The sequence below is a fragment of the Lacerta agilis genome, chromosome 3 (genome assembly GCF_009819535.1).
Source record: "Lacerta agilis isolate rLacAgi1 chromosome 3, rLacAgi1.pri, whole genome shotgun sequence".
Lineage (NCBI taxonomy): Eukaryota > Metazoa > Chordata > Lepidosauria > Squamata > Lacertidae > Lacerta > Lacerta agilis.
Window position 1 is genome coordinate 12,560,588 of NC_046314.1, and position 15,168 is coordinate 12,575,755.

The 15,168-nt window shown below is 45.4% G+C and overlaps 1 protein-coding gene across 2 annotated transcripts in view; it reads right to left on the bottom strand.

Annotated features, from left to right (window-relative positions):
• Positions 1-884: 884 nt before the first annotated feature.
• The window catches only part of JAG1 (jagged canonical Notch ligand 1), a 71,088-nt gene continuing 56,804 nt past the window's right edge, over positions 885-15,168 (bottom strand). For both annotated transcript variants that reach the window (XM_033142865.1, XM_033142863.1), the window contains 10 exons: positions 13,889-14,002; positions 12,885-13,001; positions 11,867-11,894; positions 10,268-10,353; positions 8,645-8,758; positions 8,142-8,251; positions 7,820-8,056; positions 4,416-4,547; positions 3,192-3,342; positions 885-1,924 (listed from right to left, as the gene is read on the bottom strand). In XM_033142865.1, coding sequence (XP_032998756.1) covers positions 1,467-1,924; positions 3,192-3,342; positions 4,416-4,547; positions 7,820-8,056; positions 8,142-8,251; positions 8,645-8,758; positions 10,268-10,353; positions 11,867-11,894; positions 12,885-13,001; positions 13,889-14,002 — 1,547 coding nt within the window. In that variant the 3' untranslated portion in view covers positions 885-1,466. The remainder of the gene's footprint in view (positions 1,925-3,191; positions 3,343-4,415; positions 4,548-7,819; positions 8,057-8,141; positions 8,252-8,644; positions 8,759-10,267; positions 10,354-11,866; positions 11,895-12,884; positions 13,002-13,888; positions 14,003-15,168) is intronic.

A 15,168-nucleotide genomic window follows, 5' to 3' on the forward strand; every position in this document is an offset into this window, starting at 1 on the left:
AAAGTTTTTTTTTTTAAAAAAAACAACAACCTACAAGTGGTTCAGCACCACCTATTTGTGCTGGTGGGTGGGGGGGTGGGGGAAATCAAGAGTTTACAAAATAAGATTTCGGTGTTTCCAACTCCACACACTAATTCGGTATTTTTTTTTCTTTAATTACATGCAACCAGTCACACGTTCATCTACAGAAGGTTATCGCTCAGATGCGTTCCCTCAAACTGCTTCGTGGCAAATGATCTGCCAACCATCCTCTTTCCCCCTTCCTCCTCCCCCATGCCCCAACTTCTAAAGCAGCCAGGAAGGGGCGGGGATAAAATAAAATCCTAATCTAATTCTAAACTGCCTCAGCTGGTATTTAACAAATATTCTTAAAGTGATACTATCAAAGGTGTTCTCAAAGAATAAAGACAAAACACACGCTCGACATGGTACAGAAAGCCAGTTTCACGGCCCAAAAGCCTTCTCTATCCTTTAAAAACAAACTGATTTTCAGAACACCTTAAATTTTGGCATGTAGGCAAACATGTAACAAAAAGGGTGGGGGGTAGAATAAAAAGATTTTTTAAAAAGATAAAGAAGCCAAAAGCTTACAAATGCTATTGGGGGGGGGGAACACACCTTCAACTCTAAACATATACATATAAATAAAAAAAGGAATGATATTTAAGGCTCTTGATTATTAAGTTAATAAATCAAATATACACAGTGATTAATAAAAAAAGGAATTATTTACATAACTATACAAACTTCTACTTTTGACACATTTCCTCTCAATTCTTCATTATTTTTTACCAGCAACTGCTGACAAGAAGTCCCAGACCCCCAATCCCTCCCCCCACAAAAAAATACAATTAAAAAAAATAAATAATAAACTTTTTTTTAACTTTTTCCTCGATAGTTGCTGTGGTTCCGAGCTGCAAAGGCACTTTCAAATACAGAACTAGTTGTACGTCGTCATAAAACCAATATACAAAAGAACTCTAATTTCAATAAATAAATAAAATTTATCTCCTTCCCTCCCCATAGGGACTGTGTAAGTCGTGACATAGAGAGAGAGAGAAAGGAAGGAAGGAAGGAAGGAAGGAAGGAAGGAAGGAAGGAAGGAAGGAAGGAAGGAAGGAAGGAAGGAAGTCTTTGCTAGGGGAGGGGAGGCTAAATAATAGAAGGCTACATGATACCTTGATGAAACCTTGCCAGGATATGCATCAGCTGCGGCTGAATTGACAGGGGGGGGGCACTTTCGACTAGTTTTGCATAGATGTGGAATGCAGCGCTTGGTATTCCAGCCAACCACAGCAACTATCTCTGCCAGTGTAAGCCAGCTTGTCAAAACTTAAATTAACACAGGGATTCTAAGCAAATAATAGCCTTAGACTCAAAATATTACACAACCGCTTTGAGAACTACAAGCTCCGAGTTGACTCAAACTGGTAAGGTGGGAGGACGAGGCGGCGCCCGGCTGCCTGCTATACAATGTACTCCATGCGGTTCAAGCTCTGTGCGCTTTCCAAGTCCCGGTTGTCCTGCTTGTTTGTCCAGTTCGGCTGCTTTGAGGGCGTGCCGTTGGGGGGCTTTTCGTCTCTGTCGACCAGCGTGTACGTCGCCTGCTTGGCGAAGCGGCTCTTCTGCTGGTGCTTGTCCATGTCGTCTTCCTCCACCTCGGAGTTGTGTGTCCTTATTTTGGCAATCTTGGAGTTCTTGTTCTCGTAGTCCTTGATGGGGATGGCGTTGGCGCCGTGCTTCTCGATCGGGTTCTTGATCTGGTTCAGCTGCTCCCGGACGTTGTTGGTGGTGTTGTCGTCCGACGGCGTGTGCGTGTGCGCGCTCTGCTTCCGGCGCTTGCGGATGCACCAGTAAAAGGCCGTGACCAGGCAGCAGATCCAAGCCACCGTCAGAACGGAGCTCAGCAGCGGGACCAAGAAATCTAGAACGCAAGGGTGACTCTCATCAACAAACCCACCAACACTACTCGGTGCAAATAGCTCAATGGTAGGGCATCTGCTTTGTGTGCAGAAGGTCCCAGATAATGATGATGATGATAATAATAATAATAATAATAATAATAATAATAATAATAATAGGTAAAAAAGGTAAAGGACCCCAGACGGTTACGTCCAGTCAAAGGCGACTATGGGGTTGTGGCGCTCATCTCACTTTCAGGCTGAGGGAGCCGGTGTTTGTCCACAGACAGCTTTCTGGGTCATGTGGCCAGCATGACTAAACCGCTTCTGGCGCAACCGAACACTGCGACGGAAACCAGAGCGCACGGAAACGCCATTTACCTTCTCGCCAGCGGTATCTGTTTATCTACTTGCACTGGTGCGCTTTCAAACTGCTAGATTGGCAGGAGCTAGGACAGAGCTCACTCCCATCGCGGGGATTCGAACCGCCAACCTTCCGGTCGGCAAGCCGAAAAGGCTCAGTGGTTTAGACCACAGCGCCACCCGCATCCCTACAATAATAATAATATTTTACCTAATAATAATATTTATATGCCGCCCATCTGACTGGGTTGTTCCAGCTACTCTGGGTGGCTCCCAACAGAACCATATAGCACTGGTTCTGGAAGACCTACACTGGCTCCCAGTAAGTTTCTGAGCACAATTCAAAGTGTTGGCGCTGACCTCAAAAGCCCTAAATGTCCTCTGCCCCGTATACCTGAAGGAGTCTCTCCACCCCTATCGTTCAACCTGGACATTGAGGTCCAGCTCCGTGGGCCTTCTGGCAGTTCCCTCCCTGCAAGAAGCAAAGTTACAGGGAACCAGGCAGAGGGCCTTTTCGGTGGTGGCACCCGCCCTGTCGAACACCCTCCCTTCAGATGTCAAGGAGATGAGTAACTATATAACCTTTAGAAGACATCTGAAGGCAGCCCTGTATAGGGAAGCCTTTTAATGTTGTATTGTTCTTGTTTTAAAAACACAATAAAGCATCAAAAGTCAGTTCAAGCCATTCGTTAAAGCTCAAATGAGTACTCTTCAGTATTTAGAGATTGTGTCCAGCAATGAATAAAAGTTATTTTAGGGCAAACTTGAGATATGTTAGAATTTGTGCCGAAAAGCAAACTTGCGTAAGATTAAGCCCTGCCGGGAAGCAGGTTATGAGTGAAACGGCACCCTATCCACGTGCAATTTCCATTCCTAATGCCAGCCCTCAACCAACGAATGAGTCCAGTCCCCTTTTTAAAAAATTACCTGTTTTGCTTTTAATTGGTCGCCTCTGCACCCGGACTTCTGCAACCGCTGCAATAAGTGTGCTATTCCCATCACGCTTGCTCACCAGATCAATAATTTTATCTGTTATTTCCTTTATCGGGTTCTCTTCCTCCTGGATATCTTCGGCAGACTATGTGAAAGAATAAGATTGCGTATTAAGAGACAACGTGAAGAGGAAGAATCTCTAACCCAATGCTCACAACAGGAGGAAACAGCATCCACAAGAGGACCAAAGAAGCATGGAGACTCTGGTCTAACATCAAAATATGGGAAACATTGGCTTCTATAAGTACAGGACATGCATCAAGTTATTACCCAGTGCCAATGTCAATCCAGTGAATTGTGTAGAATGCCAACCCTTTCAAAACATCCTTTGGGAGGGAAGCTGGACTCTAGAACCCTCCAATAGGCTTGCTTGGGGATTAAGATAGTGACTGCAAGACATGATCTTCTTTGTGGTGGTGCTATGATCCTGGAATAATCTCCCCAAATTCTTCAGGTTCTGATGGCACATTCATTTTGATGGCTGAGGACCACAATACCGTCTCTTTCCATATGAACCTACCCTGACCCTGAGATCTTCTTCTGAGGCCCATCTCCGTGCACCTCCTCCATGGGGGGGTCCGGAGGGTGGCAGCATGTGAACAGAGCCTTTTCTGCAGTGGCTCCCCATTTGTGGAATGCTTTCCCCAAGGAGGTTTGCCTGATGTCTTCATTATACCCCTTTAGGCCCCAGGCAAAAACATTCCTCTTTATCCAGACTTTCGGCTGATTGACATCCAATACCCTTTTAAAATGTTTTGGGATGGGGGGGGCAGATTATTGGGTTGTCCTTGTGTGTGTGTGTGTGTGTGTGTGTGTGTTTATACTGTGATTTTATGTTGTGAACCGCCTTAGACCTGCAGGTATAGGGAGGTATACAAATTTAATTAATAACAATTCACTTCCACAATCTTCCAGCTGTGTTAACATCCAAGTTTCACTGTTGCTCATTTTAATGCACAACAGCTCACGTTCTTGCTGCCACTAGCTTTGTTTGTATGTGTCGGTTGCATTTATTGTTTATATCACATGTATTTATGTCTATGGGCGATATCCAATTAAATCGTAGTTAAACAGAGAATCCACTCTCTCCTACCGAGACAAAGCAATGAGTCTCAACGTTTAGAGCGGTAAGTCAGGCACACCAACCATCAGACTTACAATCGCAACGTGGATTTCATCGTGCGCCAAGTGCGACGGTTCACACGTGATGTAGATGGAGTATTCGACGGACACGTTCTTCAAGATACTTAGATTCCTCAGCTCGTTACAGATGTGCTCAGTTGTAAGGCCCTGTGGGGAAAGAGCAAACACGGATCATGAGAACTTTTGACACAAGAGGAAACATGGCAAGAACCTAAATCAATGGCACATCTCTCATTGCTATTTGCGCCTGGCTACAACTCCACAGAGAAAGTTGCCTCTTAGATCAAGAGTGGGGAACCAGTGGTCAACTCTGTCCCATCCGTCCCAGGCAACGTGGCCAATGGTCAGCAATGATGAGAGTTGGGTGTCCCTCCAAAGGTTGTTCAACTACCTGCCGTATTTTTTGCTCCATAAGGCGCACCGGACCATAGGGCGCACCTCGTTTTTAGAGGAGGAAACAAGGAAAAAAATATTTTTCTGGTTTTCCTCCTCTAAAAGGCCTGTTTTTTTGAAGATCAGCTAAAAGTTTTGCAGCTTTCTTTTTGCAAAGGGAAAAGCCTTGTTTTTCTGAGGATCAGCTTAAAGTTTTGCAGCTTTTTTGCAAAGGGAAAAGCCCTGGTTTTTTGAGGATCAGCTTAAAGTTTTGCAGCTTTTTTTGCAAAGGGGGAAAAGCAAAGAGGAAAAGCCCCGTTTTTATGGGGTTCAACTCACATTTCTGCAGCTTCTAAAGGAAAGGGAGCCTTTTCTGCAGTTTCCAGACAGATAATCTAATCAGCCAATCACATGTTGCTGGGGAAACAAACAACCTCCCTCTGCAGCACATTCAACAAAGGAGGGCGTGGCAAGAGGGCGGGGCTGAAAGGGAGCCAGGACTCTTATCTCTCTCCCGATCTCTTGCTGCTCAGCGCGGTCCTTTCAACACCCCCTTTTCTCTTTGTAAAATAAAAAGCATGATCCTCTTTTGGCCCCTGGGCAAGTCAGCTCCAGGGACCACCATTCGCTCCATAAGACGCACATGTATTTTCCCTTACTTTCCAGGAGGAAAAAAGTGTGTCTTATGGAGCGAAAAAGTTCCCCATCCCTGATCTACATTATAGCAGAAGCCATAATATCCACAATTGCCAATTGGGTCACTGGCAAGGAACAATGGTCATTGCCCAGGGAAGGGCCTTTGCTGAGTGGTAGAACACATGTTTTGCATTTAGGAGGTCCTTGGTTCAGTTCCTAGCATTTCCAGGTAGACAACCCCCCCCCCATTTGAAATCCTGGAGATCTGCTGCTGGTGACTGTCCAACGCCAAGTGTGGACTCCATAGGGAACTTCAGACTGATCTCAACTCCCTGATGAGTACACCTGGATGGGACATGTTTTTAGCATTCATACTTTTCTAAATGCACACCTTTATAACATGTCGAATGTGAAGTGGCCCCCAGGTAGCTAGTTAGGCTTTGCTTTGGGAAAGCCAAATTTCATCCCTTGCTTTATAAATACCCCTTTAAATTAAGGTCTGGTTAACTACAATAACAAGCCCCCCCCCCTTTGGTAATGTACACAATAACATGTTTCTGTTTTGTTTTCTACACGGGTACTATTTCTCGTTTCTTCGTGTCTCACTCTGTGCACTTGTACTTTTTAATTTTTCAATAAAGAGTATGAAATTTAAAAAGTTCAAACCGAGTTGCCGTGAGCAAATCAAACTCCTTGGGCAAAGGGTGGATGCCAGAATACAAGAAGATGTACAGGCAGCCTAGAGCAGGCACGTCCAACAGGTAGATCGTGATCTACCGGTAGATCACTGGATGTCTGTGGTAGATCACTGATAGATCACTGGCTCTCCCCAAAGAAGCTCAGCAACTTTGGCTCCCCTGAAAAAAGCTCAACATTTTGCCCTGCACCCCCAAAAAGCGGGGGGTTTCTTCTCCCTAAAAAAAGCTCGTAGATCACTGGCAGTTTTAATCTCTGTGAGCAGATCGGAGTGTCTTGGCAGTTGGCCACCCCTGGCCTAGAGGAACGGGAGGGAAAAGGTATGCTACAGTAGTTTGTGTGGTAGATGGCTTTTTTTTAACCTCAGGGGCGAAGGAACTTCAGGGCTCAGGGCTGAATGAGGCCCATCTAGGCCTTGAGACTTTCCCCAGGCTGTATATCCCATACTGGCCTCGTTCCACACTCTCCTCAAGTGCTTTTGCCTGGCTGAATTGTATCACTGGTCTATGGCGGTGCCTCTTGCTCGCCTGGGTTTAGAGCGAGAGCCGGGGGGGGGGGGCGTCCTTCCAACTTTCCCGTGGTTCGAATGTAAACCTGATTACCAAAGTTACGAGTCACATCGGCTGCTGCTCCCACTTATCTACCTCTGGTCCTCCCCATGGAGCATCCCAGAAGGTTGTACATGTTGTATTTCCTTGACATCTGACGGGAGGGTGTTCCACAGGGCGGGCGCCACTACCGAGAAGGCCCTCTGCCTGGTTTCCTGTAACCTCACTTCTCGCAGGGAGGGAACTGCCAGAAGGCCCTCGGAGCTGGACCTCAGTGTCCGGGCAGAACGATGGGGGTGGAGACGCTCCTTCAGGTATACTGGGCCAAGACCGTTTAGGGCTTTAAAGGTCAGCACCAACACTTTGAATTGTGCTCGGAAACGTACTGGGAGCCAATGTAGGTCTTTCAGCACCGGTGTTATACAGCCCCGGCGGCAACTCCCAGTCACCAGTCTAGCCGCCGCATTCTGGATTAGTTGTAGTTACCGGGCCACCTTCAAAGGTAGCCCCACGTACAGGTGAAACTCGAAAAATTAGAATATCGTGGAAAAGTCCTTTTATGTAAGCAACTGTTTTCATTAGCTACTGGAGTTTAATATATGAGATACATGCAAAGCGAGATATGTCAAGCCTTTATTTGTTATAATTGTGATGATTATGGCATACAGCTGATGAAAACCCCAAAGCTGAAATTGTTAATTTGGGGTTCTCACCAGCTGTACACCATAATCATCACAATTGTAACAAATAAAGGCTTGACATATCTCGCTTTGCATGTCATGAGTCTATCTCATATATTAGTCAAAACAAAATAAAATAAAAAATTCCTTCCAGGAGCAAAAGAGAAAAAAAATTATTTTATTTTGTTTTGACTATGGCAGACCAACACGGCTACCTACCTGTAACTGAATCATATATTAGTTTCACCTTTTAAGTTGCATTACTGAAATAAATGAACCTTTCCACAATATTATAATTTTCTGAGTTTCACCTGTAGAGCGCATTGCAGTAGTCCAAGTGGGAGATAACTAGAGCATGCACCACTCTGGCAGGACAGTCTGCAGGCAGGTAGGGTCTGAGCCTGCGTACCAGATGGAGCTGTCAGCTTATACTTTGGAGTTGCTCGCAAAGGCATTTGTGTAGCTGCTCGTTGTGAGACCAACTTACTGGAGTCATCATCTTTTTGTTGAAGGTGAAAGTGATGTTGGCACAGTTGTCGTGATAGTAAGAGTCGGAGTTGCACGTGCTTTTCACAGGCTGCTGATTGGAAGGCCAGCATTCGCCTATGTTGTCGCAGGGACCTACGAAGCAGTGGTCCTCTTTGACAGGGTGGCAGGTATGGCCTGTGGGACACTCGCTTTGCCCTTTGGCGCTCATCAAGCAAGGCTTCGGACCGCACCACACCTAAAACGGAAAAGACCATTCAGTTGGCAGCCAGATGCATGAGAAAGGAGGCAGAACGAGGCAGCCAGGAGTCCCAGGACAGTACCTTAGAGCATGTGACTTTCCCGTTCACACACTGACAGCTATTACACTCGTCGTCCCATTTAGTTCCATCTGGAATAATGTGCCCACTGCCGATGCAAGGCCTTCCTGAAACTGAGAGGCAAAGCAGTTCAGGGATTGACTCACAGAGATGCCTTCGACTCAACATTTTATGAATTATGAGATACTTTAAGTAAAGGAACCCAAGTATTGTGTTTGTTTTTTTTAATAGGTGTGTACATATGTAGAATTTTTTTCAACGAGCTGGGTTTTTTTGGTATTTATTATATTATTATCATTATTTTATTTTGACAAAGTAATGATCATAAATAAATAAGAATAAAAATGTGCACCCCGCCACCGAGACCATTCCATCCTAACTATTCAACCTCCCAAAATTTCAATGCCTCTTGCGATTGTTTGACCATCCATATTAACTACCGGGAAGGAAAGGAGGGTTTGTTTTACTTTACAAGCAATGAACATATATATATATATCTCCAATACCTTCTTGGCATCTGGGGCCAATGCGACCGGCTGGGCAGATACAACGGTACCCATTGATTTCATCGACACACGTTGCTCCAAAAGCACAGGGCGAGGACTGGCATTCGTTGATATCTGGTAAGGCGGAGGGGGGAAAGAAGATTAGTGGGAATAATGATGGTGTAATTAATTAATATGGGCTGCATAGATCAACCCCCATCCACCCAAATGAAGAGTTGTAAAGCTGTGAAACTTGCTCAAATTTTTTTAAAAAAAAGATTTCAAAGGAAAATCAGGACACAAGTAGCTACTTCATAATTTTCAGCAAAGCTCATATGCTAACCTACAAAGCTGCCTTTTACAGCACCAGGCTAGCTCTCTGGGGTTTCTCGCCAAGCTAGAGTCAAGTGCGCATTTTGCACATTTGCAACCAAGTAAAGATGCCCGGGCACCAGGATGGCACCTGACATCACCACCTGGAGGTGCATGCCAGGGGATCCTCGGATCTCGACTTTTTCCACACACTAGCAACGCATCCTGTAGAATTCTACCAGTTATATTTTATCTGCACGGTCGGAATCAATTTCGGGAACCGAAAGGCTTTTTCTGTGTAGCCTGAGCAGGAGCAACAAACAATGTTATAGTCGCTTGTTGTCGCTTGTCTCCGCCTAACCCCCTCCTACTGACCTGCTCACAGTTGTGAAGAATATTCTTACATCATAAACGGTCACCATTCAGAAAAAAGAGGCAGGAATAGGCCAATATATATGTGGACTGTCCTTGACTCTTCTTCTTTAAGTTCTCAAAGTTCTTAATCTAGCTGTGTAACTGATCAATCAATTACAGCCAGTCCATCATTTGAAAAATAAGACTTTAGAGACACCTTGCCCCCCAAATGGCAACCAGACATTTCACTTTGGCGACTACAACCTTGGTTTAAGGAGCTATTTGGCGCCTAGCTTAATACATCTGAGTTTCTAACACTGCTAGAGAAGCTAAGGGGCCTGGGACCAGCCAGGCATTTTCTCCGCTCAACATAAATGCCCTTCCAATGTGGCCTCCATCTCCAATTTGCATTATTGGCACAAACTATTTCTTGTTTTCTTGTTTTGACTTTTGCACTTCTTTTTAAATCCAGAGCTGGCCTCTTGCTTTTAACACATACGCAACCTCTGATTCTGCAGGCAAAAGAAAACCATCTGCTACGAATTTAGGGGACATTTTTATTGGGCAGAATTCCTCATCACAGGAGCTCTGAAAGGGCACAGTCTAAGGAAGGCTTTGAAGCCCCATGAAATGCATTGACACTCTCGACACTGGAGGTTTCCAATACACAGATTGCCAGCGGTCACTGGAACCCACGGGACTCCGGGCAAGTTAGAACCAACTCACCCTACTGTTTTTCCAGGAGACTTTTAGCGTGACTCATTTTCTCCTGCAAACAGGGGCACAGATCTCCCAGGGACATTATATTTGATTTAAGGAACCACCACTGGAGTCTCTTGCCAAGCGACACAGAAACGGCCAAATGTGCAAACCGTAATTTAGCAAAAACACAAACAAACAAACAGCAACATGTATTGCACCTCCTGTTCTAATGGAACTTTAGGCCAAAGTTAGAACTGAAGGATTGCAAACACATACTTATCCTGCAGTCGGGACCCGCAAAGCCTGGAGCACATTCGCAACGGTACCAATTGTCTCCATCCACACACGTCCCACTATTGTAGCTGTTTGGGGAGAACGAGAAACAACTTTGCTTAACTGACGCTCCCTCACTTTCACAAACGCATGTTCTTTAAGCCCTTTAGCAAAAGGCAACTTACACAATTGTAACATAAGCAACACCGGCCCATTCTGATTTTAAAGTAAGGAGAGAATACTGTTGCACAAATGGGACCTGCGACAAAATGTTGCAGCACGGACTGCTTCTGTATTTAAGCTTCTGGGCACTCCAGTCCTTTCCTCCCACCTGGTTCCCCTAGCCAAGAAGTCCCCTATTCTGGGTCCAATGAAAATTATCAGTGTCCACTGGGCATGTTTCTAAGGTGCAGGGGGTAGACACACTGAGGCCAAATCCCAGCTCCATTAAAATCATGGATTCCCCCATTTATTTCTATGGGCAGCCTTCAACTTCCATCCTTTAGATCATTTAAAAGCAGGTTTTAAAAGTGGACCAGGAAATGCCCTACCCGGATGACAAATTGCTTCTCTGCCCCTTTTATATTTATCTCTCTCTTCCTCCGCCGCCCTTTTTCAAGATACTCCATTCCCTTCCCTTCAAGTGGTGCAGTGAGCCAGTGGCATTTGGCTGTTAACCAGAAGGCTGGTGGTTTGAGCCCACCCAGAGACGGCTGGCGGCAGGATTCCTGCATTGTTGGGGGGGGGAGGGTTGGACTAGATGACAAATGGGGTCCCCCTTCCACCTCCATAATTCTATGATTCTCCTTCGCACCTGGTCTCGTGCATTTCTTCCCCTTCTCTACCGAGACAGGAATTAGCACATGCGACAATCCATTTAATTACACAAAATAACTACCGGTACTTGGGAGATGCTGCTTAGTCGGGGGGGGGGGCAAAGGGGGCAGGGAGGAAGGTAAACAGAAGGCGCTCAAGTTTGAGGGAGCGTGACAGCCGGCAGCCGGGTGCAGTTAAAAAGAGATTCGGCAGTGGTGTCCAAACTTTTCTCAAAGAGGGCCAGATTTGATGAAGTGAAGGGCCGTGAAGGCCGAGCAAAGGACCAACCAAAGCATTGAAGTCGTTGAGCTTTTTGTACCAGCCGGCGGGCCGGATTAGGCCCCTGAAACGGACTTTGGACATGCCTGGTTCCAAAACCTAAAAAATCCCCCTTACACTCCAGATTTTGGAAAGCAGGAACAAAGCAAATAATCAAACCATCCATTCTAGCATGCTGGGGGTGGGGGGCGGCACCTAAACTGTATAATTTGGGTTTTGAATGATTGGCATTCTTAACAGTATTATAATTTGGCATTGTTACAAGGAGGCTTTTATTGGATTATTGTAACTGAAAACTAATAAAATTTATTTTTCAAAAAGAGAGAGATTCGGGCGGAGGACCTGAGGCACTCCGCTTATTTCTGCCCTGTTCCCTTCCAACCTCCGCCCCAGTTTCCACCCAGAGGTCCCCCAAGGCGAAATAAAAAGGGGTCTTTCGAAGGAAAGATGATCAGGGTGGGCATATGCAAATAAAAGTGCGATTCATTCCCAGGCCCATCTGCTTACCAAGGATGTGGACTGCAATCGTTGGTATCTGCAAAGAGATAAAGAGACAAAGATGCACAATTAGCACCCTGGATTTCTACAGGCAGTGCTTTTTTTCTATTAAAAAAATGTTTAGGGGTACTCTCATTTTCCTACTCGAAGGACAATTCCTGAATTGAGGCTCCAGTACTTTAGCCACCTCATGAGAAGAGAAGACTCCCTGGAAAAGACCCTGATGTTGGGAAAGATGGAGAAGGGGACGACAGAGGATGAGATGGTTGGACAGTGTTCTCGAAGCTACTAACATGAGTTTGGCCAAATTGCGGGAGGCAGTGAAGGATAGGCATGCCTGGCGTGCTCTGGTCCATGGGGTCACAAAGAGTCGGACACGACTGAACGACTGAACAACAACAGCATTGAAATACTGCCCCTCAATGAGGCCAAACAGAGCCACAAAATGTTTAGGGGTTTGCGTACCCCTTCGTGCCCCCAGGAAAAAAAAACAACACTGTCTACAGGTGTCCCCTTCCAAAACAGTTTTGAAGTACATTGCTAAAGCACACACACTAAACAAATGAACACAGGATTCTTTGCAAAGTATTGTCAGGAAGAAACATCAACAGATTCAAAAGTGGCCAGGCTGCTGCAACCAAGGAACAGATGAGAACGAACCAGAGGGGGGGGGGGGGTTAATGTTTTTTTTTTTTCCAGGGTGGTGGGTGGGTTGAAGGGAAGCAGCCGTGTGAACACGAAAACATCTGTCTCCACTTATCTCATTTGCAACTTTCTCAGGCCCAGGTCAAAGCTGCAGTCCCACAATGTCATTAAAGCCCAATGATTCAGGTGATGCGAAAGCCCCACATCAAACGGCTTCCCCCCCTCCTGGTTTTAATCACAAATCCCCCGAGGGCAATGAGATGAGCCAGTTTTCTCATCCTCAGCCACCGCCACTTCTGAAAGGGTTTGGGTATATGAGAGAGAGAAGGGAAACGAGAGAGAGAGAGAGAGAGAGAGAGAGAGAGAGAGAGTAAGCGCTTACTCTGAGTGCAAGTCGGTCCTTCCCAGCCCTCTTTGCACACACAGGTGAAGGAGTCTCCACTGACAACACAAGTCCCGCCATTATGACAAGGGTTCGGGAGGCAGCTGCTGTTCCTTGCTGGAAAAAAGAAGAAGAAGCAAAAAGGAGTTTCTTGCAAAGTCCCCCAAAAACGGCACAGGTTTTTAAATCAGGGATGCTGAACCTCTGAATGTGAACCGCCCTGTGATGTACGGAGGAAGGGCTGTGTAATAAATATTATTATAATTATTATAATTTCATTATTTACACCCCACCCATCTGGCTTGGTTTCCCCAGCCACTCTGGGCGGCTTCCAACAAAATATCAAAAATACAGACATTAAAACAAAATAATAATAATAATAAATTCCTTCCAGTAGCACCTTAGAGACCAACTAAGTTTCTTCTTGGTATGAGCTTTCGTGTGCATGCACACTTCTTCAGATACACTTAGTTGGTCTCTAAGTTGCTACTGGAAGGATTTTTTTATATTTTTATATTTTGTTTCGACTACGGCAGACCAACACGGCTGCCTACCTGTAACCAGACATTAAAAACTTCCCTAAACAGGGCTGCCTTCAGATGTCTTCTAAAAGCCAGGTCATTGTTTATTTCCTTGACATCTGATGGGAGGGCGTTCCACAGGGCGGGCGCCACCACCGAGAAGGCCCTCTTCCTGGTTCCCTGTAACTTCCCTTCTTGCAGTGAGGGAACCACCAGAAGGCCCTCGGAGCTGGACCTCAGTGTCTGGGCTGAACAATGGGGGTGGCGATGCTCCTTCAGGTATATTGGGCCAAGGCCATGTACAAATGTTACAAAGAAATAAATAATGATGCTGAACTCCAAACACTCGCAAGCCCCCAGCTAGTACAGCCACTGGTCAGCCAGGACAGGGAATGGGAGTCCAGTCACATCCAGAGGACCGCAGGTCCCCCTACCCCTGTAGAAATATATTGTGATGAGCAGAGTCCACGACCATTTACTCACCAATGTTGCAGGTGGCTCCTTCCCACCCTGCGGGACACATGCACTTGAAGGCATCTCCCTCGTCATAGCAGGTCCCTCCGTTGTTGCATGTGGCTTCGTCACACTGACTGTCGCCTGCAGGCGTTCAAATGGAAAAAGCAGGATTAGTTAGAAGCGAACACACTCCCCCTCAAGCCAGATGGGGAACGGGCTCAGGGCAGACAGGCTCTCCAGGAAATCATTGCAGAAACAGCTCGCCCGTTTCCCTGAGAGTTATTGCATCCCACCTTCCAGCTCATCGTCTTATATATATAACTTTTATTAAATTTTCTGTTTTACCATTTAGAGTACTCATCTGTACATCCTTAAGATATCAATGACTTCCCTTCTTCTCTTTCCATGGTTCATTTTATGTATCATAAATCCCTGCATATTTTACAGAAACTATACCATTCAGTATTCCATTATTACATCCATCAAAACAGTGTAAATAACACTGTTGAAATTATCCTTCATGCTACTAGCGTTTTCAGCTGTACACAATTATTTTCCCTATATTCAATAAACATTTTCCAATCTTCTCTAAAGATATGTTGTTCTTCTTCTCTTATTCTACATGTTTAATCTGCAAGTTGTGCATATTCTGTCAACTTAAGTTGCCATTCTTCATTGGCTGGGACCTCGTTCGTTTTCCATTTTGGGGCTAACAAAACATAGGCCGTAGTAGTGGCATACATAAATATGTATTTTTTGACAACTGGGAATTTCAGTCTGAATTATCCCCAACAGAAAGGACCGGATTTATTTATTTATTTTTTATTTGGAAAGTACTTTTGAACATTCATTATGTACCATTTCCCAATACTGTACTCTTTTACCCTTTCCAGCCCATGGTCTTAGAACGTGAATGCCAACTGCAAAAATGTATGTGTATTCGAGAACTGGAGGTACAATGAGCCCTGTGGGGCAGCTTTGACATTCCCCCAGTTTATCTGTCCATGTATGGCACCCAGGAAATAAAAGAGATTAGTCTGAAGGAAGAACTTTGGCATGTGTGCCCATAACACATCTAGTTTCGAGCTCCTGATCTGATTTAAAAACAAAACAAAACTCAATGTACTTTGGGGGACAGGAAAAATGACACCTCATTGCACAACGCATTCAGCCACGGCTTGCTGTAAACAATGACTCCAGCTTCGCTCCCCTGCCCAGCTCAAGGAAACAAACCACAAAGCTTGGCTCATCGCGATGTCCCAAACCCAAGATTGTGGTTTGTTTCTCCCCAACGAAGCAAGATCGCC